This window comes from Phacochoerus africanus, chromosome 9, assembly GCF_016906955.1.
Source record: "Phacochoerus africanus isolate WHEZ1 chromosome 9, ROS_Pafr_v1, whole genome shotgun sequence".
Taxonomy (NCBI): Eukaryota; Metazoa; Chordata; class Mammalia; order Artiodactyla; family Suidae; genus Phacochoerus; species Phacochoerus africanus.
Window position 1 is genome coordinate 37601456 of NC_062552.1, and position 27994 is coordinate 37629449.

Genomic DNA, 27994 nt, shown 5'->3' on the forward strand with positions numbered 1-27994 from the left:
GAAAACTAGTGTTTTTACCCAGTGTTAAGATTTATTTGCATAGTGAAGCAAAACACTCTTAAGTTTCCTCTTATCACCCCACTCTCATTTTTAGTTTTGTATAGACCTCCTCTGTCTTTTTTCCCCCTCAATTATACTCTATGTATGTGGACAAATACAGAGCTTCATGAAGAGCTTAGTCTAAACGTTTGATAATGAATCTGCACCAGCACTGTCCCTGCCCCAACACTTGAGAACTCGTCTGTTACACATGGAGATACAAAAGAAGTGAAATACTTTCTGAAACTGCTGCCTCCTATCAGGCTGAGATGCGATAAGAACACAAGTCTAAAGTACAAAGATTATATTTAACCAGTGCTTTCCTGGTGTTTCAACAAGCCTCTTCTAGAATCTAGATCTTTTACACTTGGGAAAGCAGCAAGTCCCATGTCAGACCCAGAATTCACTCTAGGGAGAAAATCAATAGTAAGTCTGTCAATGTGAACTCTTAACACCACAGTAAGTGGAGGAAAAAAACAATTCCACTGGTTTTCCCCGTATCTCTGATACTGAACCACTGACTAAATCCAAAACCTTCTTCTTCCACCATGACATCAAGAGTGGACAAAGCCCTACTCTCCCAGCTTAGAGGAAAAGGGGATTAACATTTACTGTTCTTGATCCCAGCTACTACACATCAGAATCCTCTGGAGCTGAAAAACACAAAGAAACCTGGCCACTCTCCCCCAGCCACATTGCCAAATTTGAATTCTGGAGAAAGTGGATGTTTATTTTATTTTTTAAAAGATTCACATGCATTTTGTTGACCACTGATTTACTGAGTCATTACTCCACACGAAGAACTTTGCCAGGTATTTCACCTGTTTCATGATTAACTTCAGACAGGTTCAATCACAGAAACTATGCAGTGGGAAGAAGAGAGCATGAGTTCACCGTGGGATTAGGAAAGGCTGCCTTTCCAGCATGCTGACCCACATCAACTGCCCATCCCAAGGTCTTATTTCTCACCTTGCTAATCTCCCCACCAGAACCACTATCTGACTCCTCCAAATTGAGTTACAGGTGAATCCTCCACTGCCCAAGTCCAGAACATAGACCTGTGCAGGGAACCTCACTGCCCCCACCCCCTGCCCAAGATATTTATGTTTCCATTCTTGTCACCACAAATCCCCTGTTAACAACATAAAACTCTTTTCTGTAATTTAAACAAAACCAAACCCATAATTCTCTCCTAGGGTGAATGTGATGACATAAGGATAATACCAAGTAAGTGCACAAATGACCAAAGATGCAAAATAATTGAAATGTCCATCCTCCCTGAAATTTCTCTTAAACAGCAGAGAAGTAGAAGCAATGCTGCCACCTAGTGGCAAGCCACACAAATCAGGTAGCATCCCAAGACAGGAGTCCTAGACCCAACTTTTGGTTTCCCTGTCTAATATCAGGCCATCTATTCCTTACCTTCCTGAAAAAAAAACCCCACAATAATAATAACCAGTAATATTTCCCAAGCAGTCCCTCCTCCAGAGTCCCAGTCCAATCATGAGAATACAACAACCCAAGTCTGGCTTTTGTCACAGACGACTTCACATGAAACTTTCCTCTGACCATTTTAAAGTCAGTTTGCTCAATCCTATGGCCTGTTACAGATGACACAGGAGGTGGGCACATCCAAAATGGTCATCTGTTCAGAGTGTGTACACAGTGATTCTGATATCCGTTGCATCAAACACCTCCTCAATCATCGCAGATACATGTTCCCATTGCAGACGGTCAAGACCACACCCAATCCTGAAAAAGACAAAACATTCCCACTAGTTGTGATGAGGGCACCCAGGAAGTCGCACCTTCCCTCTTCCTTTAGGCTGCATCCATCTAAAGCCAGAGGACAAATTACCTGGTCTCACACCTACAGGCAGCCATGGAGGGAGTTTGGAAATTAATTCCTACTGTGAGTCTCCTAAGGCTGCTTCCTAGACAGCCCTAACATCCAACAGCTGTCAGTTCTCTTTTGTCTAATAAATTACCACTTCCCAATTATTTCAGGCTACCTTTAGCAATATATAATTCTGCTGGGACACAGAAGAATTCACTATCCTTCTATTTCTACTAACAAAAACAAGTTCTGGGTGGATGGGAAAAGGTTGGTATTTTCCAAATACAGTTATGATAATGGAACTTTAAGAAAGATAAAAAGAAGAATGACAAAGGACAGAATCTCTGCAAACAGGAAGTCAAGGTGGAATGCTGGGAAATGCCAAGCTGATTGTAATTCAGTTCTTTGCAACACCCTGGTGAGAAACCTCAATCAGCCCATAAAACTCTTATTATCTGGCACCTCTCTCCCAGGATGTTTCCTTATTGACCCCCAAGAGGGGAAAAAAGAGGCTTAAAATTGCTAATTTCATATAAATGTGGCAAGTTCCTGAAAAAAAACTGGGATTTTAAAAAATGAAAAGCAAATAGTTTCTGGTACAAAAACCAGAAATACATTAAAGACCAGGCACGTTAAGGGTCCCACACCCACAGTGGTAAGTAATTTGGGGTGTGGAATAAACCTGCCTTCACGGTCAGCACTGACTCAAAACCAGTCTGACAGGAAGATAAGAAGGGACCCCAAGCCTACTACAGTAAAGGAAACAAAGGGCAATATCTAGGATCTAAGATGTTACAGCAGGGTCACATCCTCTGGCTACTATCCACACTGAACACAAACAGCCTTGGCCTAAGATCTGACAAGTGGTTTACTGATAATTTTTAAATGTTTTGAAATTTGTCCACTTTTAAGTCAATCTCTTGCGTTAAGCTTTAAGTCATTTGTCTTTGAATAAAATGGTAAACCCCATTAATCAAGTCTCCATTTAGGGGCCTGGATTTCTTTACCTGGGCATGGAGAGGTCAGTGACTCCATTCTTCAGACAATGGGACTTCATGGCCTCTAAACTCTTCTGCAAGTTCTCATAAGTTGGCTTGTGTGAAGCCCTCTTCTTTGTAATCTGAGTATAAAGAACAAATTCAAATGTTCATTAGTCCAAAAGGATAGCCAAAGAAAAGTCATCCCATTCTCCCAACATCCTGATAATTAAAACATTTTAAGTATATTTTTTATAGAATAGTCTTGAGCAGTGATAACAAATGTCATAACTTCTCAGTTATGAAAGGTCCTCAGGAAAATCCATTAAATAAGGCCTGAGAAACCCAGACACTGCCATAAAATAATCTTTACTTTTCCCAAGAAACCCAGGAGATTAGCAGGTGTACCTATTGTCTATTGTTTCAAAGCAACGTAGGTGAAAGTTTTTGTGCCACTTCCAAGAGATAAGCTGCATGTGTGTAACAAGGAAGAACCCACAGCACCTAAAAATTTCCTGTTAAGTCTATTTATTTAGAAACTGCACATGCCTTTTTTTTTTTTTTTTTTGGTGCTCTTCAGGGCGGCACTCACAGCACATGGAAGTTCCCAGGCTAGGGGTCTAGTGAGCTGCAGCTGCCAGCCTACGCTACAGCAACACCAGATCCAAGCTGCGTGACCCACACCACAGCTCACAGCAACACCGGATCCTTAACCCACTGAGCAAGGCCAGGGATCGAACCCACAACCTAATGGACACTAGTCAGATTTGTTACTGCTGCACCACAACAGGAACTTTTTGTTTCTAAAAGAAGAGAGAGAAATTGGGAGCATTCCACACAAGACTGGACACAGCAGCCTTAAGGACAGCATTCAAAGAGGTGTCCCCCTTTGGTGGACTGTCCAAATCAGGCTTGAGGTGAGCTGGCTGTGAGTCTCCCAGCACCACCAAGAAGCTGCACTCTCTCTGGGAGTGAAGACCATTCAGACAGCGGAAGAAGCCCACGCTGATGCAGGAGGCAGCAAAGGACTGAGTGTTAACTGGCACTGCATTTCATAGGGATGAATGAGAGAAAAACTCTTGGGGAATCCATCTCTTGAGACATTATTTGCTTATCTCACTATAATTAGGAAAGATTATAGTATGGGCAGTATCCCTAACTTCTGCAAGTCTTACAGCCCCCGTCTTTGGTGAACATTAGAGTACTCATTCCCACGGAGCCGGGATGCAGTCATGCAGTCTCACGCTCTTGGCGGCTAGAATGGTACAATGAGATCAACACAAATGCAGCGCAGCCCATCTGGACACTAAACCTTAGCACATACTGAGCACTGGCCCCATCTTACCAAGTAATATATATATCGCCCATCTCTCTTCAGAACAGCCACTTCTCCAGATTTCTTTTCTAAGAAAAACAGTTAACAGTAACAAGGAACAAGAAAACCAAAATACTGATCGCCATTCTTAGATTTAAAAAAAAAATCTTTATAGATCTGAGTTTATCTCAGAAGTAGAATTAATTTTCAATTCTGAAGAAAACTTTGCTCCTTATCAGCCTTCCCAAATACTGTATTCCTTAACTTCCAGCTTTCTTAATGTTTCCTCAATCATGTTTTCTTCACACCCTATCTTTGCTCCTGCTATATCTGCAAATATATCTACCCTCATTCATTTACAAAATTTGTCTACTGCCTTGAAGTATTTTCAAATGTACAGCATTTTTTACGTGTCAAATGTGTGTTCATTCAATAATCTTTTTACATACAAAGCGCTCATGTGTTAAGTAACTAAGCATCATGGGGAACACGGATGTATTAAAAAGCCCTTAATTATTAAAGACTATTCAATCAAGAGAAAGTGTCATGTTTACAAATAAATACAAAGCAGTAAGAAACTGATTTTTTAAAGACTGGCATCAGAATCACCAGCGGAGACTCAGATTCAGTAAGCCTGGACCGTGGTCTAAGCAACTGTTTCAGAAGCTCCACAAGTGATTCTAATACACATGTCTGGTTTAAAATCATTGGTAGAAAGTGATGGAAGGGATCTGTAAGGAAGTTTCTAGACTCCTCTTTGAAGAATAAGTACAATACAGGTAAACAAGATCTTGAATGCCAAATTAATACCCACGGACTTGGTTAAAGCACTTCAGCTATGAAAGGTTTCAGAGAAGCAGTTATTATCAAGACAGATTTAGGAAGAAATTAAAAACTTTTACAAAAACTCAGATTTGGTAGGAAAAGGACCCAAACTAGAGGCCGTTTTTTTATGAAGAAAAACCTAATCTTCACGGTTAAAAGGACTCAGTGGTTTGGAATCCCACCCATACGGGTATATCTTGTTTCATAATCAAGTACAACAGGAGGTCAAAAGATGCTCTAGCCAGGGCAGATGAGTTGGAGCTCTTCTCAGAACTCACGTTGACTTAACAGTTCCTGCAACCCTCCAAATTTCTTCTTGAAGAGGACAGCTATCCCAGCGCCCATTCGACAATCCTCACTGATGCAGTGCGCTAAAGAGTCTGTCTTGGGGCATGCGAAAAGGTCTCCTTTCACATAAGTAATCTAAAATGTGCAAAGGGAAAGAAAATGTTTTATTAGATACAAAAAAAAAAAAGACAAAGCTACAGAAAAAGACTAAGCTATTTATTTTCCTTTACTGTGCCCACCACCACTTCTCCCCGCTTCCTCCTTTTGATTTAATGACAAATCCTCAGAATTGAAGAAGTTATCTAAAGCGAATTAAAGCATGTGTAAAACAAACTGATGAGTGGCCTCTGCCCAGGATTTTATTGGCCTTTCTAAAGGAAATCAACAGGAGAGAGAGAAAAAAAGACAATTCAATTATTGCTTTAATTAAAAAGTGTTTATGCTTTTGACCTCAATTACTCTGAATTTCAGTTCACCAATGAGTTAATAGTTGTTACGCACTCTGCTTCCTTCTGAATCTTCATTAGGGCTGCCGGCCATGATAGAGTCGCTATTTCCAGAATTTAAGTGTTTCTTCAGCTATAAGAAGGGGAAAGGAAGTGAAAATGCTTAGGCAACCTGAATATGTTACATTCTGACTGCCCCGACCACCCACTTACTAACTTTTCTGCCCCCCACCTATCGCTGAATGGGAGTTCGTTCAGCCTTCAAAAAGTAATGCAAAACTCTTCCGGGCAAGAAAGAGAAGCGGACGCCTGGGTTGGGGGGCGGCAGGGCTCCGCTCCCGTTTCGCGCTTTCCAGGAGAGAAAGGCGGCCCGAAGACACGCCTCCTCCTCTCCCCAAGCCAGCGCGGAGCAAGGCGGATTCGCAGTCTCCTTTTCGGTGCACGATCCAAAAGTATTTCCGCATTGGGTGTGGCCCAGAAGCAAAAAGGTGGGCCAGGGCTACAGTCCCGTTAAGCCGCAACAAGGGAGCATACGGGACGGGGGTGGGGGCGGGCGTGTATACAGCGGGAGCGAGCACGGGAAAACGGAAGGCGGCCTCTCAAGGAAGGCTCCCCCCTATCTTTGGGGGGAAACGGGGAAGTTTAGATAAGCCTCCCATTCTCTCTCCTACCCTAGGGCGGATCAGCGAGGCCATATGGCCTCTCCGGCGTCCCGTGGGAGGGAGCGGGGAGCCTCGTTCAAAGCTCCAACGTACCAGGTACCCTTCACCTGGAAAGGAGTCCGCCGTTAGGAGGTCCCGCCCCGCGGGGAAGGGCTCTGGTAGGTGGGAACCAGCGGACTAGTCCGCTTGTAGAGCCAATCCCACCACAGTCCTTAATTGCACGCACCTAAGATGGCCGCCCACCACCCGGGAGTGGGGCGGAAACGAGCCCTTCTAGCTAGCTAGCCGGACCTGCACTCTTTGGTGCTGTTCGCCGAACTTCCGGCGGTAAACTCCGCAGAGTATCCCGCCGCCGCCCGGGCATGCGTAACGAGATAGCGGCCGCGAGTTGGATAGAGCGGCGCTTGCGCATTACTCCCAAGGGTGTGTCTCCAGAGGCCGCATAGAAGGGGTGGGCAGTTGGCAAAGGAATTGGTTAGCGCCTGCGTGGTCCTGTGCTCAGAGTTGAAGGGTCCGGCGCGTCAAGAGAGCGCCTGCGTATTCCTTCGGCCGGGGGAGGAATCTAATTAGGGAAGTGGGCGTGGCTTCACCGTACGCCTGCGCAGTGCTCTCTCAACGGGGATGGGGCGAGCCCAGAGCTCGGGTTAGGGGGCGTGGTCTCAGAGGCGCCTGCGCGGAGGCAGTTGGAGGGAGGCCCGATTCCCCTTTGTTCGGCTTCGCCATTTTGCGAGGCAGCGGCAGTGGCGGCGGCAGCGGCGGCTGGAGCCTCTGATTGGGTTTCGGGGTCCGGTACTGGAGCCAATCAGCGCGGGCAGCGAACCGGGGGAGCGAGGCACGGTGAGTGTGAGGAGCCAATATCCAGCGGCCCAGAGCCGGCCCCAGCGCCCCGATTGGCGGGTCTCGCTGACCACTCAGGAGAGGCCCAGGCTCCCGTCGAGCCCGGGGAGTCGAGCTGAGCCTAGCCGAGCGGGGCTGCTGGCGGCCTCGGCTTGGAGCCTGCAAGCGCTCCGGGGTACTCCCTGCCGAGGCCTGCAGAGGGCTGCCCCGCGCAGGGATGGCGCTCTCGGGAGTAGGCATCTTGGGGTCCAGCCCCTTGCAGGGTGTCAGGGCCAGTTGGCCATGCGTCCCGGTTCCTTCTACCCTTAGGCCTAGGTTCTCAAGCTCCAGGCCCGGGGGTGGCGGGTTTGACTGCCACGAAGGCCCCCACGCTCAGGTATACACACACACACGCGCGCCCGGGCCTCGGCGGTTTTCTCCTGGTCGTTCGGCCTCACTCTTAAGCCTGCCCTAGCACTCACCACGCTCTAGCCCTGGGAGGGAAATCTCTCCCCGCGGGGCCCGCGCACCCCACTTCTCCGTAAGCGGGTCTGTGTATCTCAGTCCTCTTGAGTCGGGAGGGAGACCCAGGGAGGACGCGCGCCCCTGCCACGGGGCCTTGCGTGCGGCGCGGAGGGGGGGTAGGCGGCCCGCCCCCGCCGTCCCTTTGATCCGTTAGTGCGCCCACTCCCCGGTCCGGCTGCGCCCCTCCTCCCAGCTCGGCCCGGGTCTCCAGCCAGGCGCCGTTACCACCCACTTTAGGCTCGTCATTTCCTCTCCTCCCCGCCCGGATCTCCGGGGCAGAACCGCACACCTCCGTCTTGGAGCCCAACCAAGCAGTCTGCCTTTCTTGCCCGGGCTGTAAGGCCTGTCCATTCGGCGCCTGGAACTTCAGTCTTCGAAGATTGCGAGCCCTGTGCATTCTTTTTCCCGGAAGCTGCACAACTTGCTTTTATATCATTGGCATTTTTTCTTGTTGCTTGGTCTTGTGAACTCTCGCTCCCTTGGGAACGTAGTACAGTCCTTTTTCTTTCATCTCTCTGTGTCGCTTTGAATGTATCAGGCTTCACTCATTAGCTCAGTCCACAACCATCCCTTGGTTTGATTTTTTGCTAGTATGTTGATGTTTTCTCAGTTGGTATTAATAGAAACTTAATGGTCTTGTGGGATTTTCGTTAGGGTGAGAGAAAATCTCTGTTGACAGCCGAGCATGGAGCACTTGGTGTGTACCAGGCATCCATGTGTGTGCTGGGAAGAGAGTGGGTAAGGAGGTCGATAGGAACCTCCCCAGCCTGGTGGAGATTGACAGGTGACCAAGTAATTAATACCTTATCGTTTTGTGCTGTAACCGGACCAAGTTCAGTTCCGTGGTCAACTGACGTGTTGAGCTACCAACAGCCTCGGAGGGCTCTGCATTGCCACTCTTTGGACTGGCAAGGATGATGGGATTTCTTCGGACAATAAGAAATGGAAGAGCATTGCTCATAAAGAAGCACGTGCCAACGCTCCAAACTTTGCTGTATGTTGGAGGGGGAAGAGTTTATGCTGGAAAGCCCATTTGGTAAAAACAAACAAACCAAAAAAACCCTTGTGTATCTTGTCAGGGAATTTTTCAGAAGCAGTTATTTTGTGGTGATCCAGACAGGAGAAATCCAGGAGCATTTTTAACTCCCTAGGATTGGAGAAATAAGTTTCTGGCTTATGGGGTTCTGCTCCACAGCAGTGGCTGATGTTGATGGAAGAAAGGGAGATTTCCTTTCCAGGACTTGAGAAGCATGTAGCACAGCAGTCCTTGCCACATAGAGTAGGCTGTGTATGGTGCCCATTTTTATAATCTCATTTGCAGGTCATCCAACTGGTAGGTTTCAGAAAGCTAACCCAGTACTTTCTCCACTGCTAAAAATTTGGGGACAGGTTTTGTTTTCACTTTTTGGAATGAGTTTTTGATTGTTTAAATCATTTAAAAATTTTATTTAATTCTTAAAATAACTATTAATAGATGGTGTACTATGGCTTAGATTTTAGAACACATACATTGGCCTTTGGACTAGATAGATAGCCTGGTACTTAAAAATGGTTATAGCTGGTCACTTTAAAACCAGCAACTATTTTTGCTGAACTTCTTTAAGAGACACTTATGCTCTGATCATTGTAGACCACTCTGGAGACTCCACTTGCCCGCAGAACTTTCTTTGCCTGGAATTTCGAGAGACAGTAATCTGGCCTTTGGCTTTCTCTCAACATGTGGCCTTTTAGTCTGCTGTTCATATGTGGAAACTTCTCTGCCCTTCATGCTGTCTTCATTTGGAGTACTCCATTCCCCTCCACTCCAGTCACATGGACAAAGCCTTCTCATGCATAAGACAGATCAGATGTCATGTTTTTCTAAAGCCTTCTTATCTACCCCAGTTGGAAGAATTCTGTCATCCAAACTTCACATTGCTTTGTTTCTCTCTCGGGTTCATTACAGACTTTTACTCTTTACTAAGTTTAAAGACTTCTTGAAGTTAGAATTTTCGTCAGAGTTTTCCTTTTATTTCTAAAACCTTCAGGACAGTGTCTGATAGGTGATGTGGAGATTAAGGAGCAAATTAGGAACTGCAGTCCAGAAGCCTTTTGAATGATGGGGAAGCAGAACAGTTCTTTGATTTTTAGCCTTTTATCAAACAGATCAGGACCTGTTTTGTTGAGTTGTGAAGTCAATTTAGTGGGCCAGTGCTGGTAATATTTTTACGATAGACTGGAAAATGTCACAGTGCATTTTATGTTACACTTCTAAGTCCTGACTGAGACTTTTCATTTTACTTAATATGTTGCATGTGCATTTGTGATATGAAACTTGTTTCTTGTTTCTTACTGAGCCTTGTCAAAATTTGAAAGCTACTGTTCTAGTCTTTACCTGGTAGTGGTTGTCAAATATGGTAATTCACTTACTTATGGCTGGGTTGGTTGGGTTTCTGAGTCTTAGCTTTAAAATGTGTGTGCGTCCACACTGAATGGGTTCCTAAGTAGTTAGCTACATTTCAGGTTCTGCACCTTGAAGTGGGAGAAAGAGAAATTTTCTTGCTAACCAGAATAAACACACACACACACACTCTTTTTCTCTTTGAGGAAAAAAACTTTGGGTTAGGAGCCACAGCTAGACAGACTAAATCCTGCTGACTTTAATTCTTCCATAATCTTGGGCAGAGAAGCACTTGAGGAAAGATGATGTCAGATTATGTTGCAGTTCTCCGAACTGAAGTTTACAGTAGAGTCTGCCGGTTGCGTACAGCTTTCACTATTAGCAGTGGCGGTATCATGCTCCCAGCTGAATCCGTCCCTCCTTTAATGTGACAGAGAATTGCTGTTAGGTTTGGAGATGATTCATTTTTGACCCTTTAAAATACAATGGATTTATGTTTTTAAATTGAAGCATTTGTATTACCAGGATAAACTAAGAAGAAAATCTGCATGACATTTTATTAGTCATTTCCCTGAGTTTCCAGTAAGATGTAAATTCCTGGAAATTAGTGATCAAGGAAAAAAGAAATTGATACAGGAAGGGCGGGAGTGGGGGTGGGGGGATGTTGAAAAATGGGACATTCCTTCCTGACCTTTATTTTTTAAAATCAGCTCTGTTGATGTATAGTTTTAAGTGTACATTTTGATGAATTTTGACAAATTTATACACCTGTGCAACCACTGCTACAATGAAACTATAAAACGTTTTGTCACCCCCCCCCCGAAAAGTTCTGGGTGCTCTCTCCCAGTCAACTTCCCACTTTCCCCTCCCTCCCCTTTTCCATCCAGGGAACCACCGATCTGCTTTCTGTCTCTAGATTGCTGTTACTTTCCCAGGTTTCATGTAAATGGGATCACATCACTCTTTTGTATTATGACCCTTAATTTTTAATTTTATTAGTCTAGAAACATAAATGTATTATGTGTATTGCAGTTAGAGACAAGATAGAATTTAGGGAAGACCATTCATTTCCTTGGCAGAGCCACTTGGTCTGCCTGAAAATTTTATTTTCTCTACTGTTCCCAGAATCTCCCAGGAGCCAATTCAGTCAGCCAGTTCAAGAGAGACTGGTATAAAAATCAGAAAACCAGTTTGTATGTGTTGAGAAATAACTATCAAGTTTACTTGTGTTGCTGATCATATATGTTCCCTGTTGGCAAGTCTATATGTAAATCCAAATTATAGCTAGGTGTGTGCTTGGTGAGCGTTCCGTTAGAGCAAGGAAAGTCACTTGGAGAACCATATGGCCACTGGCCTTATTGCTGTGGTGGCATAGTCATCCTGTCACTTGATTATGGCTTTTAGTACTACATGCCAATTTGGTCATGAGTAATAGGCTCGATTAATTTTTAGTGGATTTTCCTCCCAACATTAATTTTTTTTTTTTATTTCTTAAAAGAGACAGTCATAGTCTTAGTATGTCATGTAACTTTTTTTCCTTTTTGCCATTATCGTAACTCCTTTTTATTCCTTGCTCTGGATTAAAAAGGCAAACTCCTGAACCTTTGTTGGGTCTTTCTTACTTATCACTACCTAATGGAGATTTTGATAAGCGAAATGTTTGACTTCAGGTCTGGGTAGTTAGTTACTAAATAATAAACTCTGGCGTTTTAAATTACTTACCACATATAGCACAAATGTTTGTTACAAATTAAGAAACTTTATTTTCTAAAGTACTTGTGCAGACCTGAAAATCAGTGATAAATAGGCCTTGTAGCCAAATGATATTGTAGCTTTATGAGAATTTCTTCTAAGATGCAGGCGTTGCTCTAGTAATAGTGAAAGCTAAGGTTGCTGATGAGCAGTAACAATGAGCTTTTTAAAAATACGTTAAATAGCATTATGATATTTTTGTCATGATTGTGCCATTTAATCCTTGTTAAGAGTGATATGAATATAAACATTTTCTACTTTCCTTGTTTGCCTGCAAATAGAGTGCAGAGGTAAGTTATCCAGGTTAAGCATCTGGCGGGCCCTTTATTAACAATCTCTTTACTTTCTTTTCCTCCCTTTCTGATAGGAGTACATCTCGAAGTTTTCTAGGATCTCCAGAGTGAAACTAACTGTGGACAGGACTCTGACTTGGAGAGACCATGGAACAGTATACAACAAACAGCAATAGTTCAACAGAGCAGATTGTTGTGCAGGCTGGACAAATTCAACAGCAGGTATGGAAGAAAAACTGCTTTAAACATCACAGCAACAGAGCTGATAGTTACACGGCTCAGTTGCAGAATTATTTGGGAGGTCCCAGATCTTAAAAATAATGGGTCTGGTGACTTGGGCTGAAGTGCTTTTTGAAGATTGGATTTGTTGCAGTTTTTCTCATGTTCTCTGTGCTCAGAAGTCTATAACCATGACCACTTAGAATTTGATTTTGTGGGAGTCTATTTTAATAGTCAGTTGCCCCTTTATCTTTTTAAAAGTCAAAAACCCCTATTCTGTGTTCAGATGGAACTTTGGAGGGCCCCCCCACCCCGATTCAGTTTGGTTGTTTCTTTTATTGATTAATCTAGCTTGTGGTCTAATAAGGCCTTGGCCAGAATAGACAAACCAAGATAGCTTCTCAGAAATCCAGTGTTCTTTGATTTAATCCATCACAGCACTTATTCTGAAAAGCTCTAGCTTAATCATGAGAATACTATTTTTTAGACCACCACACTTATGGTTAAGTGCATGTTAGAAAGGACTTTCCTGCTCCTGGTTTACTCCTAATTAAGACAGGTTGCCTCGTTGAATTTATACACAGATAACATTTTCTGATGCTTTATACCTGGCTTTATTTTCGGAAAACTTCATTTGTTTTTCTCCTTAGAAGAAAAGAAATTTATTATGTATTGATTTGACTTCAGGCCAAGATGAGGAATGTTTTGTTTCCAAAATGGAGCTTCTATAATACAGAGAAGTAGGTAGTAGGGAGGGCAAAGGATGTTTTGATGGTGATGTTCATCTAATGATCAAAGGAGATTTTGATCTTTGATTAAAAGAGATTAACTATGGGAACTCCTTTGCGGGCTTCTCCCACACAACTGCACTTCCTTCAGCTGCCTTGGTAGAAAGGAGGGGTCCACCGAGGATCGTCATTCATGCCAATGGCTTGGTGGGTGAATTCTCGTTCTGACAGATCTTACTATTAGGGGATATAAAAATTAGGTTGAATCCGAGAAACATTACTTCTAAGGTAGTCCAACTGAGTATGAGTAATCCTAGTTTGAGAACATAAGAGCAGTGACCTCATGAAGGTTATTATGGCTGACAGCGATTGCTTCATTCTTCCTTTCTGGCGATTGCATTTAAGTTCCAGAAATTCTTCATTGTAGCTTCAAGGCTGATAAAACCCGATCAATTTTTTTGTTCTAGTGAACTCATTTGCAGAAATAAAAAGCGTGAAAATAACTGCAAGCAGAGAGATCAAATACTTTTGGAGAAAAGGACTCTAAAATTTTTTGTTAAAGATACCAGCTATTTTGATGTTTCTGAGTCTTGGAAGTGTGTTTTCAGCTCCTCTCTGAGGACAAAGGTCTAATATCTTTAATCCTGCTACCTTCAACAAGATAGCTTCAGTACAGGGAGCCTACAGTTGGAAAGTCCTGTGTAGGGTGGGGCTGTTGAAAGAAGAACCTACCTTTCCCACAAGAGGTAAAGTGATCTCATGTCTTGAACTATACATTTCCTTCCTGACACATTTCAAGCTCTTCCTGTTCCTGTTCTCAGCAGCAGGGTGGTGTCACTGCTGTCCAGCTGCAGACTGAGGCCCAGGTGGCATCTGCCTCAGGCCAGCAAGTCCAGACCCTCCAGGTAGTGGTGCCCTCTCTGATTCTCTGTAAGCACTGCATGAACTCCTCCTCTCTCATGTCTGGTGCTGTTTGTGGTAGGATCTCAAGGAGGAATGGCAAAGTCAGTTGCATGTCTTTGATGCTGCTAACTTGTCTTTGAGGCTTATAAGATGCCAGTTTCCTAATGTTTTGTGCTAAATCCCATACTGACCCCAGTATCAGATTTCTGAATAGTGCCATTTGGCTAGTGTGTTTCTTTGGGAATGCCTGGGAAAGAATTGGTGTAAATGATAGGAAGAAATTCTTACAAGTGACGTGAGAACCTATTTAGAGCTCAGACTCTGTTAACAGATTGTATGATAAATTTTCTTGAATTTGTAGTCTGATAGATAGTGGAGAAGAAAATACATACATTTTACTAGGTTGGGCTGTGCTTTATTTTTATTATTAAAAGAACAGCTCAGCTGTAAAATGATTGTACTTGACAAGGCTTATCTAATCACCAAATCTTGTTAATCTGTTAACTGCTGTCTTTTCACCACCTTTCCTGGGAAAAGCATGGTCTGTCTTATTAGATCCGCAGAGATTGCCCCACACCTCTGGGTTGGACAGAGGTGGGATATGCTTTCTTTAAGTCTTAAGAATTTCTACTTAAACAGTGCAGTTAAATATCTAACCAAGTTAAATATCTAAATTGGGGTTACATTTTTACCAGTTCCTATATAAAGATAAGAGTAGAAGCATAAAGGAGTTCCTGTCGTGGGAACCGAATCTGACTAGGAACCATGAGGTTGCAGGTTCGATCCCTGGCCTTGCTCAGTGGGTTAAGGATCCGGCGTTGCCGTGAGCTGTGGTGTAGGTTGCAGACACGGCTCGGATCCTGCGTTGCTGTGGCTGTGGCGTAGGCCGGCGGCTACAGCTCCGATTTGACCCCTAGCCTGGGAACCTCCATATGCCCTGGGAGCAGCCCAAGAAATGTCAAAAAGACAAAGACAAAAAAAATAAAGAGTAAAAGCATAGGTCTCCTGTGTTTGTAGATTACTGTAGCTAAAATGACCACATTTTAGAGAAATTGGCAAGATTCAAGTGCCCTGCCTTTTTTCCTCCATTGAGTGAAAATGATTGAGAGGAAGACCTGGGGTGTAGACCTGGCATCTCACTGTTTCAGTGCTGCTTAGCAGGCATCCTGCTGTTAACTACTCCTTATGGTCATCATTTCACTTTACCTTTCAGTCCTCCTCCCACCGCCCTGAGCCTGCCACTCCCTGTAGTGTTTGATGATGAGGTATAGCCAGTTCTGAACATTAAGCTGAAGGAAGCTGAGCTTACAGGTGCTCCCCAGCTGTATTCAAATCTCAGGGTTCAACAGCTTGTTACTTGTTTTTCATGCTTGCTTCATCTTATTGATATATAAAACAGTATTGTCATTAACCACTTGTGGAATGGGAATGTAACATGCTTTTAACTGTATGGCTTCTTGTGTGATGCATGTGTCCTTATAATCATTCATATGTTGTAAAAACAGTAGGCCGCTTGGTTTATCATGTACATAGATAGTGTATCACTGAGGGGAGAAGTTAAAATAATGGATCGCTAGAAAATGATTATAATTGTGCCTTAAAGTTTGTGTGTCTTATTCAAAGAAGTAGAAGCACTTCATGGAAATAATGGAAACCTTTCCTCTAGGGCTCTTATTATTTTGAAGAATTTTAAATACTTTTTTCAGTTAGTCATGCAGTAAATATTCTGGAAAATCCTGATAGAGCACATGCAAGCATTAGTGTAGCAAAAGGGGTTTGATTTGGGATAGGGAAGCGAGAGGAGGAGAAAACATAAGAGAATCAGATTGTAAAGTCCTTAAAAAGTGGAGTTTCTCAACTAACAGTTTAACAGAACATAGGATTTGAATATTCCTGAAGATTCTGATATCTTTGTGCCTGTGAGAGTGGGGCCTTAGTATCTAATTTACTCATCTGGACAGATTCATCTTTTAACTGCTGTAATTTGAGCCTGCTTTCACTGGCATTAAGAATGATTATTTCAACTATACAAATTTTCTTTTGCTCTCATTTTTACAAATAAGTCCTCAAAACAAAGATAATATTTTATCTGAAAATGAAAGTTTTGGTCTTTTAGCTATTCTATTGAACATTCCAGTTCACTTCTAAAGTGGCTTGGTTTTTTGCTTTCAGAATGCATTCAGTCAGCTAGATATTTTTACATTGGAACGCAAGATGTTTCAGAGCGTTTACAGTTCCCTGGCTTCTAGAGCAGCCCATTTACTCATTGGCACTTGAAAGTTGGGAGTTTTTTGGTGCATTGCAATGCTCTGTATAATCTTCATATTTGTTAAAGCTAAAATAACTATGCAGACATTGCAAGGTTCGGTGTGAGAAATTACACCACAGATACTGCAAACTAACCAGCGATATTTCTAGTCATTTTTACCGGTGAGCTTCTTAACAACAGGACTAGAATTTTCAGTGAGGTAAAGAAGGTAAGATAGGTGTTTCATTTATGCTTGAGAGATGGTAGGGAGGAAAGGTATTCTATACAGGCTTCCACAGCTGCTTGCATACCTAACCTGGAGTGGTTTGGTTTACTCCTTCCAGATTATTTAGAATTTGCATTCAACCACCATCCCTACCGTCAGCCCTCCCTCTCCAGCCTTTACTAGAGACTAGAGACTATCCTGGATCTTGATCTAAAAAGGGAAATAGCCTTGATGTTTTGATGAAATACTTCTCATGGGTATAGCCTGTATTTGGGGATAAATGCGTTATATCTATTGAGACCTCTCGAAGACTCTGCTTATCCTCTCTTATATCTGATCTTAAAGTATTCGGCTTGGCATTTCGTCAAAGATTATTTTTGAAGAAGACAATTTGTGGGTGAGGTCTTGAGACTTATTTTCTTAGTGTCTCTACTACCTTTTCCCCCCCCAGCAAGGCAGCAGGTAGTTGCAGTGATTGTCTTTTGAAAAAAAAAAACAAAAAACCATTTTGTGTCTTGTTATTTCATTGTTCTTATTTAATTTTATTCTAGGTCCAGGGGCAGCCATTAATGGTACAGGTCAGTGGAGGTCAGTTAATAACATCGACTGGCCAACCCATCATGGTCCAGGCTGTTCCTGGTGGACAAGGTCAAACCATCATGCAAGTACCTGTGTCTGGGACACAGGGTTTGCAACAGGTGAGTGGTATTAAAATTATTTAGACTATCAGGATAGAGGTTTTAAGAAATAGATTGTTACAAACTGAAAATTGCTATTTCATTTAATTTCTTCCTACCCTCTGTTCGCATTTAGCCAATTTCCTGCCTTTGTAGTGTTGGTGATATAAAGCAGAGGTATGTGGAAATTAGACGTCTCTGATAAGAACTAGAATGTTAGACTTGATATTGAATTAGTGTAAAGATTGTAAAAAGAATCTATTTTAATAAAGGTAGTTAATTGGTGTGACCTTTGTTGGCACTTCTGGGCACTAGGGCAAAGAATTTACAGGCTGCTGTGGAGACTTGTTTTCTGTAAAAAATGTGATCCTTTTCATTTCCTTCCATGTAATTTACAACTGGAGTTAGCTAGCAGGTGATGGGGAAAAAGTGGGGGTTTTTTTGGGGTTTTTTTTAGTACAAACCTGCCATACATACGTCAAGTTATACATCGAGCAAAATTTATAACCTTAAATATTTTGAAAGGACTGAAAACAAATGAATGGTTATTTATCTTAGGAAGCTAGGGAAAGAACAAAATTAAATTAATAAAAATAAAGTTAATGAAGTAGAAATTAAGTCTTATGTATTTCCTTTTAGTTTTACGCATGCCTTTTGGGCATAGGGATTTCTTTTGTTGTTTTATTTATTGATGTTTTCCTTTCATAGGGAAGGTTACTATAAATGTATTTGAATTTTATAGCTTTACCTTTTTTTTTCAGTTAATTTGAATTTTAGGGTAATTTCTTTGGAGTAGAGGAATTGGTCAGGCAAAGAACAAGGTCATTTTTAAGGCTATTGGTATATTCTTACCAAGATAGAGTTGTAGTTAGGATTAAAAATAGTTTCCACATTCCTTCATGCATAAATGTATGAGCCTTTAAATATATGTCTCATGTGTGCTTGCCTCAGTTTCACACTGCTGTTTCATTTCTGTCCTTTCTCTCATTGCCTCCTCTCCAAGCCCCCCCACCCCCCTGCTGTGCCCTCTCTGTCGAATAGAAACAGTGTGGTAATAGCACTAGGAACACTGTACAGGTGCAGTATTCTGACTTTTATTCCCAGGTCTGCCATTAAACAGACTTTCTGATCTTGGCCAAGTCATTTGATTGTCAGTTTTCTCATTCAAAAACACAGTTTACATCAGGTGATTTCTGCAGTTCATTCCCACTCTGAAGTCTATGATTTTTATGGGAGTTTTCTTGGCCTTTAAGAGACATTGAAAGGTTTATTTTATTCCCCTCCCTCCAAATAGGACTGTAACTAATCAAACCATCCTGGAAAAAAGTATTTTCTGCTCATTATATAATGATACAGCTTTAGGAAACATTCCATAGCTTCTCTTAGAATGCTTAAAATTTCAGCCCATTTTTTTAGAGGTTACTTTAGTATTTGTTGAATAACCATGGCTTTTAGAAGAGTACTTAACCTTTTTTGGTTGCATCTTCTGTTTTAGAATTCCAGTGAAACTTAACGCTCTTCTTGGATTAAGATCCCTGGCTTGATATAAACAATGGAACTAAAGTAGAGAGCCAAGAATGTAGGTGAACTAAAGTAGATGCAAGATATCGGAAATTAGTGTATCAAAAATAGTGCAAGAGTTCCCTTGTGGCTGAGCAGGTTAAGGATCCAGGATTGTCACTGCAGTGGCTCCAGTTACTGCTGTGGTGCGGGTCACTCCCTGGCCTGGGAATTTCCACATGCCTTGGGGAAAAAAATGTTATGAAAGTAAAATTGCTCTCTACTTCATACCATATCAAAAATACTTGCTAGATAGCTTACAGATCTAAATGTAAAAAAGCATAGTTGGAAACTAGTCTTTTATAGGAATGTTTACTTTACATTGTGGGATAGAGAAGGATTTCTTAAAAAAAAAAATAATTGATTTGACTATAAAATAAAGACTTGTATATGTCAAAATGTATCAAAAGGCAGAAGACAAAAAGCTTTTTTGTTTTTTTGTGGGAGTCCCAGAAAGAGAGAAAGAAAGGGCAGAGACAATATTTGAGGAAATAATGGTTGAAAACTTCCCAAATGTGATTAAAGACATGAATTACAGGAAGTTCCCATTGTGGCTCAGCAGTAATGAACCTGACTAGTATCCATGAGAATGCAGGTTCGATCCCTGGCCTCGCTCAGTGGGCTAAGTAAAGATCTAGTGTTGCTCTGAGCTGTGGTTAGGTTGCAGACGCAGCTCCAGATCCATCATGGCTGTGGCTGTGGCGTAGGCCAGCAGCTGCAGCTCTGATTCAACCCCTAGCCTGGGAACTGCCATATGCTGCATGCTAGGCCCTAAAAAGGAAAAAAAAAAAAAAAAAAAGACATGAATGGCAAAAGGATACAATATGTTACTTCTTAAATGAAGTTTATAAATATAAAATAAAACCATATAGTTTTATGCATATACATGTGTAAATTATGCTCTATAAGAATGATCACCAGTTTTGTACTATAATGATAACTTTGATGGAAAGGGAAAGTTAAAAGAAATTAAGTAAATATAGTAGAATGTTAATTCGTTAAACCTGAGTATTGACTGCAGGGCATCTAATATGACAGTCTCGACTTTTCTGTATGTTAAAGGATTTTTATAGAGTCCCAGTTGGAAAACTCAGAAATATTTTTCCAATATTTTATTATAGAAAATTTCAAACAGGCAAAAGCAAAGAGAATGGTGTAGTGAGTCATCATCCAGTCTAAGACACAAATTAGTGTTATATTTAAATAAATATTTCATCTGTCTTCTCCTACTCTCTCAAGGATTATTTTGAATATATATAATATGATTTCATTTATTAAAAAATACTTTAAAAGTACTTTTTCAAAAAAAATTTAAGAATACTATTAAAAATACTCTTTCAAGGATTATTTTGAATGTATATAATACCATTTCATCTATAAAAAAATACTTTTTCATCTATCAAAAAAAGGATGTATTTTTAAATGAACATGCTTTTAGAAACATATAACCATACCCGCACCATCATCCTTCTAAAAGCAGACATTGACTCATCTATATCCAGTATCCAGACAGTGGTCAAAATTCCCCCATCATGTCATAAATGGAAGACAGGTTCTCTCTAACTCATAATAGAGAGCAGAACAAGGCTTCTGTCTCTTTTTCCTCTTCAGAGCATTTCCTGCCTTCTAGAGGAATTTGGGTAACGAACACTCCAGGGCCAAAGGAGTCCAGTGTCAGCAGAGCACTAACATTTGTGTCCTCTTCCGCAGATACAGTTGGTCCCACCTGGGCAGATCCAGATCCAGGGTGGGCAGGCTGTGCAGGTTCAGGGTCAGCAGGGCCAGACCCAGCAGATCATCATCCAGCAGCCCCAGACTGCTGTCACTGCTGGCCAGACACAGGTAATTTCGTTCTCTCCACTGTTAGAGCACAGCTGATTTGGAAGGTCAGACAGCTAGTTGAATATTTCACATGTAGTAGAAGTGGGGTAGAAAATTATCCAAAATTTGTTTTTTCTTAAAAAGGACTAGATAGTCCTTTTCTTTGTGGTGGCTTTGGAATCTATAAATTGTGTCCCGGTGTATTTCCTGCAGACACAGCAGCAGATCGCTGTCCAGGGGCAGCAAGTGGCACAGACTGCTGAGGGACAGACCATTGTCTATCAGCCAGTCAATGCAGATGGCACCATTCTCCAGCAAGGTAGTGTGCCCATCTTTTCTGTGGGACTTTTAGGGGCATCCTTTTCATTTTGAGCAAATTGACTGCTTTAGAAATTTTGTAGTGACCTCTTGAACAACATAGTGGTCCATAGACAGGGAAGCCTCCAAACTTTTTGGTCACCCATTAAAAACTATTGGAATACCCAGGGAAATATCCAATTTAAGGTTGGTTTTATTCAAAACTGGAACCCGGATAGTAGAATTTCTAAGATTGTCGTTATATGGAGTATGTACAGCAAACCGGGGAGGCAATGGAAGAGTGCTTTTTTCCCCTTGTACTGTGTTAAGTAGGTTTTTCCAGGGTAAATTAAGTGTGTGCCAGATAGAAGAGGGACTAACTCTGTTCCCTTCTTTCTGTGTACCTGTTTTTTGTTTGTTTTATGTTTTATTTCTTAAAGTTACAGTCCCTGTTTCAGGCATGATCACCATCCCTGCAGCCAGTTTGGCAGGAGCACAGATTGTTCAGACGGGAGCCAACACCAACACAACCAGCAGTGGGCAAGGAACTGTCACGGTGACACTACCAGTGGCAGGCAATGTGGTCAATTCAGGAGGGATGGTCATGGTAAGAAATTCTTTATCTCAGCTGTTCTCATCAGTAATTGCTTTCCCATGTATCTCTTTGTCTTTGAAATGTTCTTGAACTTGCAATTTGGTGTCTAATAAAGACATCATGCTGACCTCCTAGGATTGAGATTTATCCCTTAAGACACAGAGGTCTACTTTTACAAAAACCGTAATTCATTCAGAGCACCTGCTGTGTGTCAAGAGACGATTCTAGGTACTAGAAGTATAGCAGAAGATACACAGATGTAAATATTTGCTTTTAAGTAATCTTACTCAGAATTCAGATAATGAAGGGAGATATAAACTGCTAATCTTTTTTTTTTTTTTTTGTCTCTTTAGGGCTGCATCGGCAGCATATGGAGGTTCCCAGGCTAGGGGTCAAATCAGAGCTGTAGCCGCCAGCCACAGCCATAGCAACATGGGATCCGAGCTGTGTCTGTGACCTACACCACAGCTCACAGCAATCCCAGATCCTTAACCCACTGAGTGAAGCTGGGGATCAAACCTGCATCCTGTGGTTAGTCATATTCATTTCCATTGAGCCACAATGGGAACTCCTAAACTACTAATCTTTAAGAAAGGGGAAGTAATATTGCCCAGAGTGGGTGAAATCAGAAGTCAGTTCAAAAATAGGATTGAGGGAGTTCCTGTTGTGGCTCAGCAGTAACAAACCCTACTAGTATCCACGAGGATGCAGGATTGATCCCTGGCCTCGCTCAGTGGGTTAAGGATCCGGTGTTGCTGTGAGCTGTGGTGTCCTGGTGTAGGTCGCAGACAAGGCTTGGATCCCATGTGGCTGTGGCCATGTCCAGCAGCTGCAGCTCTGATTCAGCCCCTAGCCTGGGAACTTACATATGCAGCAGATAGAGCCCTTAAAAGGGGGGGGGGGGTAGGACTGTAATCAGTAGAGAACCCTCCCGCCCCAAGAAATGTGTGATACCAACATATTGAGAAGACAGGAAAGGGGAGTTGAGTGATGTGAGTGAAGCTAAATCCTCATATGTCAAAATAGGGGTGTCAGTATATAGCACCGAAAATGGATAAATTCAGAGTGAGTAGTAGAAACCTGCACAGAAGTGGAAGAAGCTACCAGAAGAAACAATATAGCCACTCAGTGTTGTCACCCTTGGGAAGGGAGTGGGCCAGGGGAGCCTGTTTCTTGTTTCCTCATACATTTAGTACAATGTTTTATTTTTGTTTGTTTAGGAAAATAGGAGTTGAATTACATAGTAAGTTAACTATTTAAATTATTTATATAACTAAGAGCATCTAGTAGCACTTGGTCAGTCTGAACCTACTTTCCTTTGTGTCATTTTCCTTGTGCTCTTATTGCCTTAGGATTACTGCTCATAACTATTAGATGGCAGCAGACATTTCCAGAAAATGGAACCACATGTAGGTGGACAGAAATTTGAATATGGTTGTATCATTTCTCACTATGGCTTCTCAGTCCCCTGTGACAGAATGGAATGTTTGTTTAAAATGTAGACTTTGGAGTTCCTGTCATGACTCAGTGGTTAACGAACCCAACTAGTATTCATGAGGATGCGGGTTCAGTCCCTGGCCCTGCTCAGAGGGTTAAGGATCTGGCATTGCTGTGCGCTGTGGTGTAGGTTGCAGATGCGGCTTGGATCCCACATTGCTGTGGCTGTGGCATAGGCCCGCAGCTACAGCTCCAATTCGACCCCTAGCCTGGGAACCTCCATATGCCACAGGTGCAGCCCTAAAGAGACAAAAGACTAAAAAATAAATAAATAAAATGTAGACTTTTAGCATATTCTCCAAGACTCTGCATTTAGCTAAGTGTCGTATAAAAGCTACTCTTCTTACCATTTTTCTGAAAACAGAGGAACCAAGAAACCATTTCCCATGTCCATATTTCATGCCAGGATTTGATGAGCTCTGATTTTTTCCTCCACTCAGATGGTACCTGGTGCTGGCTCTGTGCCTGCTATCCAAAGAATCCCTCTTCCTGGGGCAGAGATGCTTGAAGAAGAGCCTCTCTATGTGAATGCCAAACAGTACCACCGTATTCTTAAGAGGAGGCAAGCCCGGGCTAAATTAGAGGCAGAAGGGAAAATTCCAAAGGAAAGAAGGGTACGTGTAACACTGGGAAGGATGTAGGACAAGAATGGCAGGGTTCTACTTTTGAAACCAAACCTTAGAGGGTTTGGTTCCAGTACCTTCCAGACATTGAAGTTAGATAGCTGTTATCTTTTGTAAAAGCATTTATTACTGCTAGATATAGCGGCAACTACAATATTTAAAAAAACAAACAAACAATCCTGTGGTGTAAATAGGATTTTTTTTTTTTCTTACATAAAAAAAGTCCAGAGATAAATTGTCTTGGACTGGTAGCACATTACCAGACCCATTCTCCTCCTATTTTACTGTCCACCCATAGTCCAAGGTGACTGCCTGGGCTCTAGCCTAGGAGCAAAGGGAACTAGAAAGGCAATCTTATGACATTCAGCATTCAGGAAGTTCCATACATCTTATTAGCCCATATTCAGTGGCCGCTTACCTACAAATCGGGTTAGGAAAAACAGACTTTTTACTGAGCAGCCAACTAAAATTTGGGTTGTTACTCAAGTGAAAGAGAATATATATTGGGCAGTAGGTAGCAATCTCATATATTTGGGGAATCTTTTTTTAGTTATTATTCATTTAGCATTTACATTCTTATGATAGTTGCATAAGGTTAACTGCTTTTCTGTTTTCTCTGAATGTTTCTCCATAATACAATGCCATAATTGCCCCTGGTCACTTAGATCATAGCTGTCCTAAACTTTTGAGGATGGAATGTGTGCGTTGGATAACTGCGCTGGTTTCAGCTAATAATTTTCTTTCTTGTTTTAGAAATACCTGCATGAGTCTCGGCACCGTCATGCCATGGCCCGGAAGCGTGGTGAAGGTGGACGATTTTTCTCTCCAAAGGAAAAAGACAGTCCCCATATGCAGGTAGGACAATTTATACCTTTTATCCTTCTCTTTACTGCTTTATATTTTCTTGGGTGGAAGCCTTCACAGTGTCTTCTTCATATTTTCACACTCCTCTCTAAATTGGATGCAACATTATGTGTCTTGGATTCCTTCTCATCTTAAAAGAACTAAGGTCTTTAAACCACTGGCCTCTTTTCCTCCCAGTCTTTGCCTGTTATTACTATTAATTCCTCTGGAATCACTTGATTTTCAAAGAACTAGTTTGGGTTTCTTAGTGTAGTAGGCAGCAGCAGCAGCAAACACTTAATTGCAGTGTGTCCACCATTAAGCATTTTTATAAGCATTTTTTTCATTGAATATAACATGAGGTAAGAGTTATAGTTTGCATTTTATATTTGAATTTGAGGTTTAGAGAGGTTAAGTAGTTTGCTAAGGTAAAATATTTAATAAAATGGTGTAACTGAAACTCAAACCCAGACAGTATAATTCCAGAACTTGTTTACTCTGTAACCATACTGGTTCTTACATCTCATTCCACTAATTGTACCTTAATGGCATTTCTGAGTCAGTATATCCAAAATAGAACTCTAGATTTGTGTGTGTGTGTGTGTGTGTGTGCTTTTTTTTTTTTAATGCCTTCACCAGACACTCACCTCAACAAGTGACATGTCCATTCACCCAGTTATTAAAGGTAGAATTGTCCAGTTCTTAAAGTTCTCTTGGTTTTAACTAAAATATAATCTAAATCAGCTTCTTGCCTTCCCACCTGCCATCAGCCTAGTCTAACCCTCTCTTCTTTGCTTCACTTAATACAACAGCTGCCTAGTCTCCCTTCTTCCCCTCCTGTACCCTCTAGTTCATTCTCCACATCTTAGTGCAATCTTTCTAAGTATATATCATATATCACATCACTGTCTTGCTTAAACCTCTTCCACTCTCACCCTTTCTGTTTGAACTTAAGTTAAAAGTCGTAGTCTTTATTTACCATGGCCAGCAAGGCTCTTCATTATCCACTCCTGCCCACCTCTGGCTCTGTTCCCTCCTGCTGCTTGGTCTTTATGCTCTTGCTATAGTGTTTGTCGGTCTGTCTCGATCTGTCTCCTGCACTGGGACCTTTTTTTTTTTTAAATAGCTGGTCTGTAGAGCTTTTCATGCCATCTTTTTTGCATGGCTATCTCCTTATCTTCTAGGTCTTGGTTTAAATCTAAGAGGCCATATCCAGAGTGGCTGTCTTTACCCTATAATTTCCTCACAGCTTCCTTTTCTTTTGAGCATGATAATAATTATATTGTTTTATTTGTGTGATTGTGCAGTAGTCAGTAGTTGTCTCCTTCACTAGACTAAGCTGTGTAGAGAGTAGAGGATTGTTGTTTCAGATTGTATTTAGTGTAATGCCCATTCAGTAAATGTTTGTTGAATTAATGGGTTTCTCCCATTTACTGATACTTGGTCTGTGTGCCATCACATCCCACCTACACTATTGTCAGATTGCTCTTTATAAGATAGTGCGTTCTTAATCATCGCAGTCCCCTGCTCAGGGATGCATGCTAGTTCCTCATTTCTTTCTGCAGCAGATCTCAAACTATTAATTTAGCCTCTTTTAGCCTCACTTTCCTCACCTGTAAAGTGGACTGCTGTTGATAATGTAACAGAATAGTGGGATATCATGCAAAAAGTTAACATTAGGCACCTCCCTAGCCCAGTGCCTAGTACATGGTGAGAGCTCAGTAAATGGTGGTTATTATTCTTGCTCAAAGCCTCTGATCTGTCCACCTCCAGAAATGTTTCAACTTTTTCTTGGATCATGCCAGTTGAGGCTTCACAGAGCCTTGATGTGGGGGAACTGAAAGTGGTTATTTTGGAGTGTTGCAGAGAGCTTCCCAGGACTGATCCTTGTCCTGACACTGCAGGTCTTAAGAGGCAGGCAGAGTTTAGTGGAAAGAAGATTGAAAGGGAATCAAGAGATTTGGGAGTTTGTTCTTGCTGGGTTCCTCACTAACTTTTTGACTCTAGTCCAGGCAAATCACTTTACACATCCAGGCTTCAGGTTTATCTACAAAAGGAGTGCATTAAAGTAAGTAAATTCCAACGTTCTTTCCAGCCCTGCTAAGTGCTTGTACTTAAATATGATGATCAGGAAATAATGGCACAAAAATACAGGATGACTTGGTTTCTCTGGGTCTTTTTCTTAACTGCCTAAGGACCTTTAACCCTTAAGAGCAGAACATAACACAGTTGCTTAGGAAAGAGATACTCTCTGAACTCTGAGGTGTTGAGCAATGCAGTGCCAGTCCAGACTTGGAATCTTTTTAAGAATAAGGTTTGTTGTCTCTTCTTTGCTAATAGAGCTGCATTTAAAACCATGTATGCAGGCTTAGATGTATTACAGGCCTTTGGCTAACTTAGCGAAGTCTGTGTATTCTCTTGGTGATAAGTACCGAGAGCAGTGAGTTCCCAGATGCTTTTGCAAAGGACTGTAATCATTACACTTATTTCTTTGTAGGATCCAAATCAAGCAGATGAAGAGGCTATGACACAGATCATCCGAGTGTCCTAACCCCAGGCCATGTGATGGAGCTGATCAAGATCATGTTCCTCACACCGTTTCCCACCGTTCCAAGGAAACTGATCAACTCTTCCGACGGGACACTGACGATCACATTCTGCCCTTTTCTACAGGACAGAAACCACTTAGTTTTTAATAAGTGGTTCAGTATTATAATTGCAGTGATATCTGGCAAATTGAAGTTGCAAGCCTTTGTCTCGCCCTTTCAGTCAGGACTTCCTTCAGACTGTTGGTGACATTGACATTTCATGGATTGGGATGATGCAAGGGAGCCATGCCAGCCTAGCAGTACCACACATAGCACTTACGTTGCCTGGTGATGCCAGCAAGCCGTCTCCGCAGAGGAGAATGACCTTCTCAACCTAAACTGCAATCAGGGAAGCTGCAGCCCACTCCTTTCCCAAGGATTCTGAACAGCACCCGTCCCTCTGATGGGGGATCTCAGGCTGACTAATGAACACTTTGTATTCAGAGATGGTTTCCAGGCAAGGAAGCTCCATCTCATGATATGGAAACAATAAATTCTCTGAGATACATTCATCTAATCTGTGGTAATAATAAGAATTTCTGTCCACCCAGATGATAGGTTGGTATTTTTGGACACCGGCCAAGAAAAAGTTAACTCTCGGGATAGAATGACAAAAGACTCAAGCACTAAACGTAGAAATTGCTGGATCTCTTAGCTTTGACAAGTTGTTGTCTACTTGTCTGTTGACAGGTCATATGGACCATAGTTCTTGACTTTTAGGACAATTTGAGGGTATTGGATCTTGAAACTGCCTTTCCTAAGTAGAGAACAAAATTACACAACTTCTGTGCTGAAGTCCTGAGGACATTTGTAGTAACTCCTAAACAGCAAAACTAGAGAGATTTTCAATCATAGGCTCCATGACAGCATTTGGGGACTAGAAAGGTTCGTGTGTGTTTCAGTCTAGAAGGACAAAGAGAGTAGTATGCATACCCTTGTGTTGTCATATAGCATGATTCGCCAGTGGATGGATGCCTGGGATGGATCGTTAAGATGAAGAGAATAATTTACATT

General features: G+C 41.9%; 2 protein-coding genes across 15 annotated transcripts; one reads left to right on the forward strand and one right to left on the reverse strand.

Annotated features, from left to right (window-relative positions):
- Positions 1 to 9: 9 nt before the first annotated feature.
- OARD1 (O-acyl-ADP-ribose deacylase 1) lies at positions 10 to 6753 on the reverse strand. 5 transcript variants are annotated; one of them, XM_047794622.1, is made up of 6 exons: positions 6681 to 6753; positions 5783 to 5860; positions 5272 to 5416; positions 4199 to 4257; positions 2884 to 2996; positions 10 to 1791 (listed from the first exon to the last, which is right to left on the reverse strand). In XM_047794622.1, exons 2-6 carry the CDS (start codon positions 5819 to 5821, stop codon positions 1689 to 1691), a joined length of 459 nt encoding a protein of 152 aa, XP_047650578.1. In that variant the 5' UTR covers positions 5822 to 5860; positions 6681 to 6753; the 3' UTR covers positions 10 to 1688. The 5 variants fall into 5 exon arrangements, with proteins under 5 accessions (XP_047650578.1, XP_047650576.1, XP_047650575.1 ...); XM_047794620.1 differs by having other exon boundaries at positions 6616 to 6750; XM_047794619.1 differs by lacking the exon at positions 6681 to 6753 and adding an exon at positions 6483 to 6609.
- Positions 6139 to 27497, forward strand: NFYA (nuclear transcription factor Y subunit alpha). Of its 10 annotated transcripts, none has more exons than XM_047794609.1 (10): positions 6139 to 6215; positions 12230 to 12377; positions 13924 to 14010; positions 17031 to 17177; positions 20427 to 20558; positions 20751 to 20856; positions 21275 to 21441; positions 23367 to 23540; positions 24303 to 24404; positions 26890 to 27497. In XM_047794609.1, the coding sequence occupies exons 2-10, from the start codon at positions 12303 to 12305 to the stop codon at positions 26941 to 26943; spliced, it is 1044 nt and encodes a 347-aa protein (XP_047650565.1). In that variant the 5' UTR covers positions 6139 to 6215; positions 12230 to 12302; the 3' UTR covers positions 26944 to 27497. The 10 variants fall into 10 exon arrangements, with proteins under 10 accessions (XP_047650565.1, XP_047650570.1, XP_047650569.1 ...); XM_047794614.1 differs by lacking the exon at positions 6139 to 6215 and adding an exon at positions 6918 to 7226 and having other exon boundaries at positions 21293 to 21441; XM_047794613.1 differs by lacking the exon at positions 6139 to 6215 and adding an exon at positions 6959 to 7226 and having other exon boundaries at positions 13927 to 14007.
- Positions 27498 to 27994: the final 497 nt, after the last annotated feature.

Excerpts from the sequence above, each read along its gene's own strand:
- OARD1 (XM_047794618.1), bottom strand. The coding sequence starts at position 6,422 with ATGGCCTCGCTGATCCGCCCTAGG. Across the intron at positions 5,861-6,398 it reads CCTCGCTGATCCGCCCTAGG|CTGAAGAAACACTTAAATTC; the intron begins GTAGGAGAGAGA and ends CCCTTCTTATAG. Across the intron at positions 1,792-2,883 it reads ACTGACCTCTCCATGCCCAG|GATTGGGTGTGGTCTTGACC; the intron begins GTAAAGAAATCC and ends TGTCTTTTTCAG.
- NFYA (XM_047794609.1), top strand. The coding sequence starts at position 12,303 with ATGGAACAGTATACAACAAACAGCAATAGTTCAACAGAGCAGATTGTT. Across the intron at positions 14,011-17,030 it reads AAGTCCAGACCCTCCAGGTA|GTCCAGGGGCAGCCATTAAT; the intron begins GTGGTGCCCTCT and ends ATTTTATTCTAG. Across the intron at positions 24,405-26,889 it reads AAGACAGTCCCCATATGCAG|GATCCAAATCAAGCAGATGA; the intron begins GTAGGACAATTT and ends ATTTCTTTGTAG.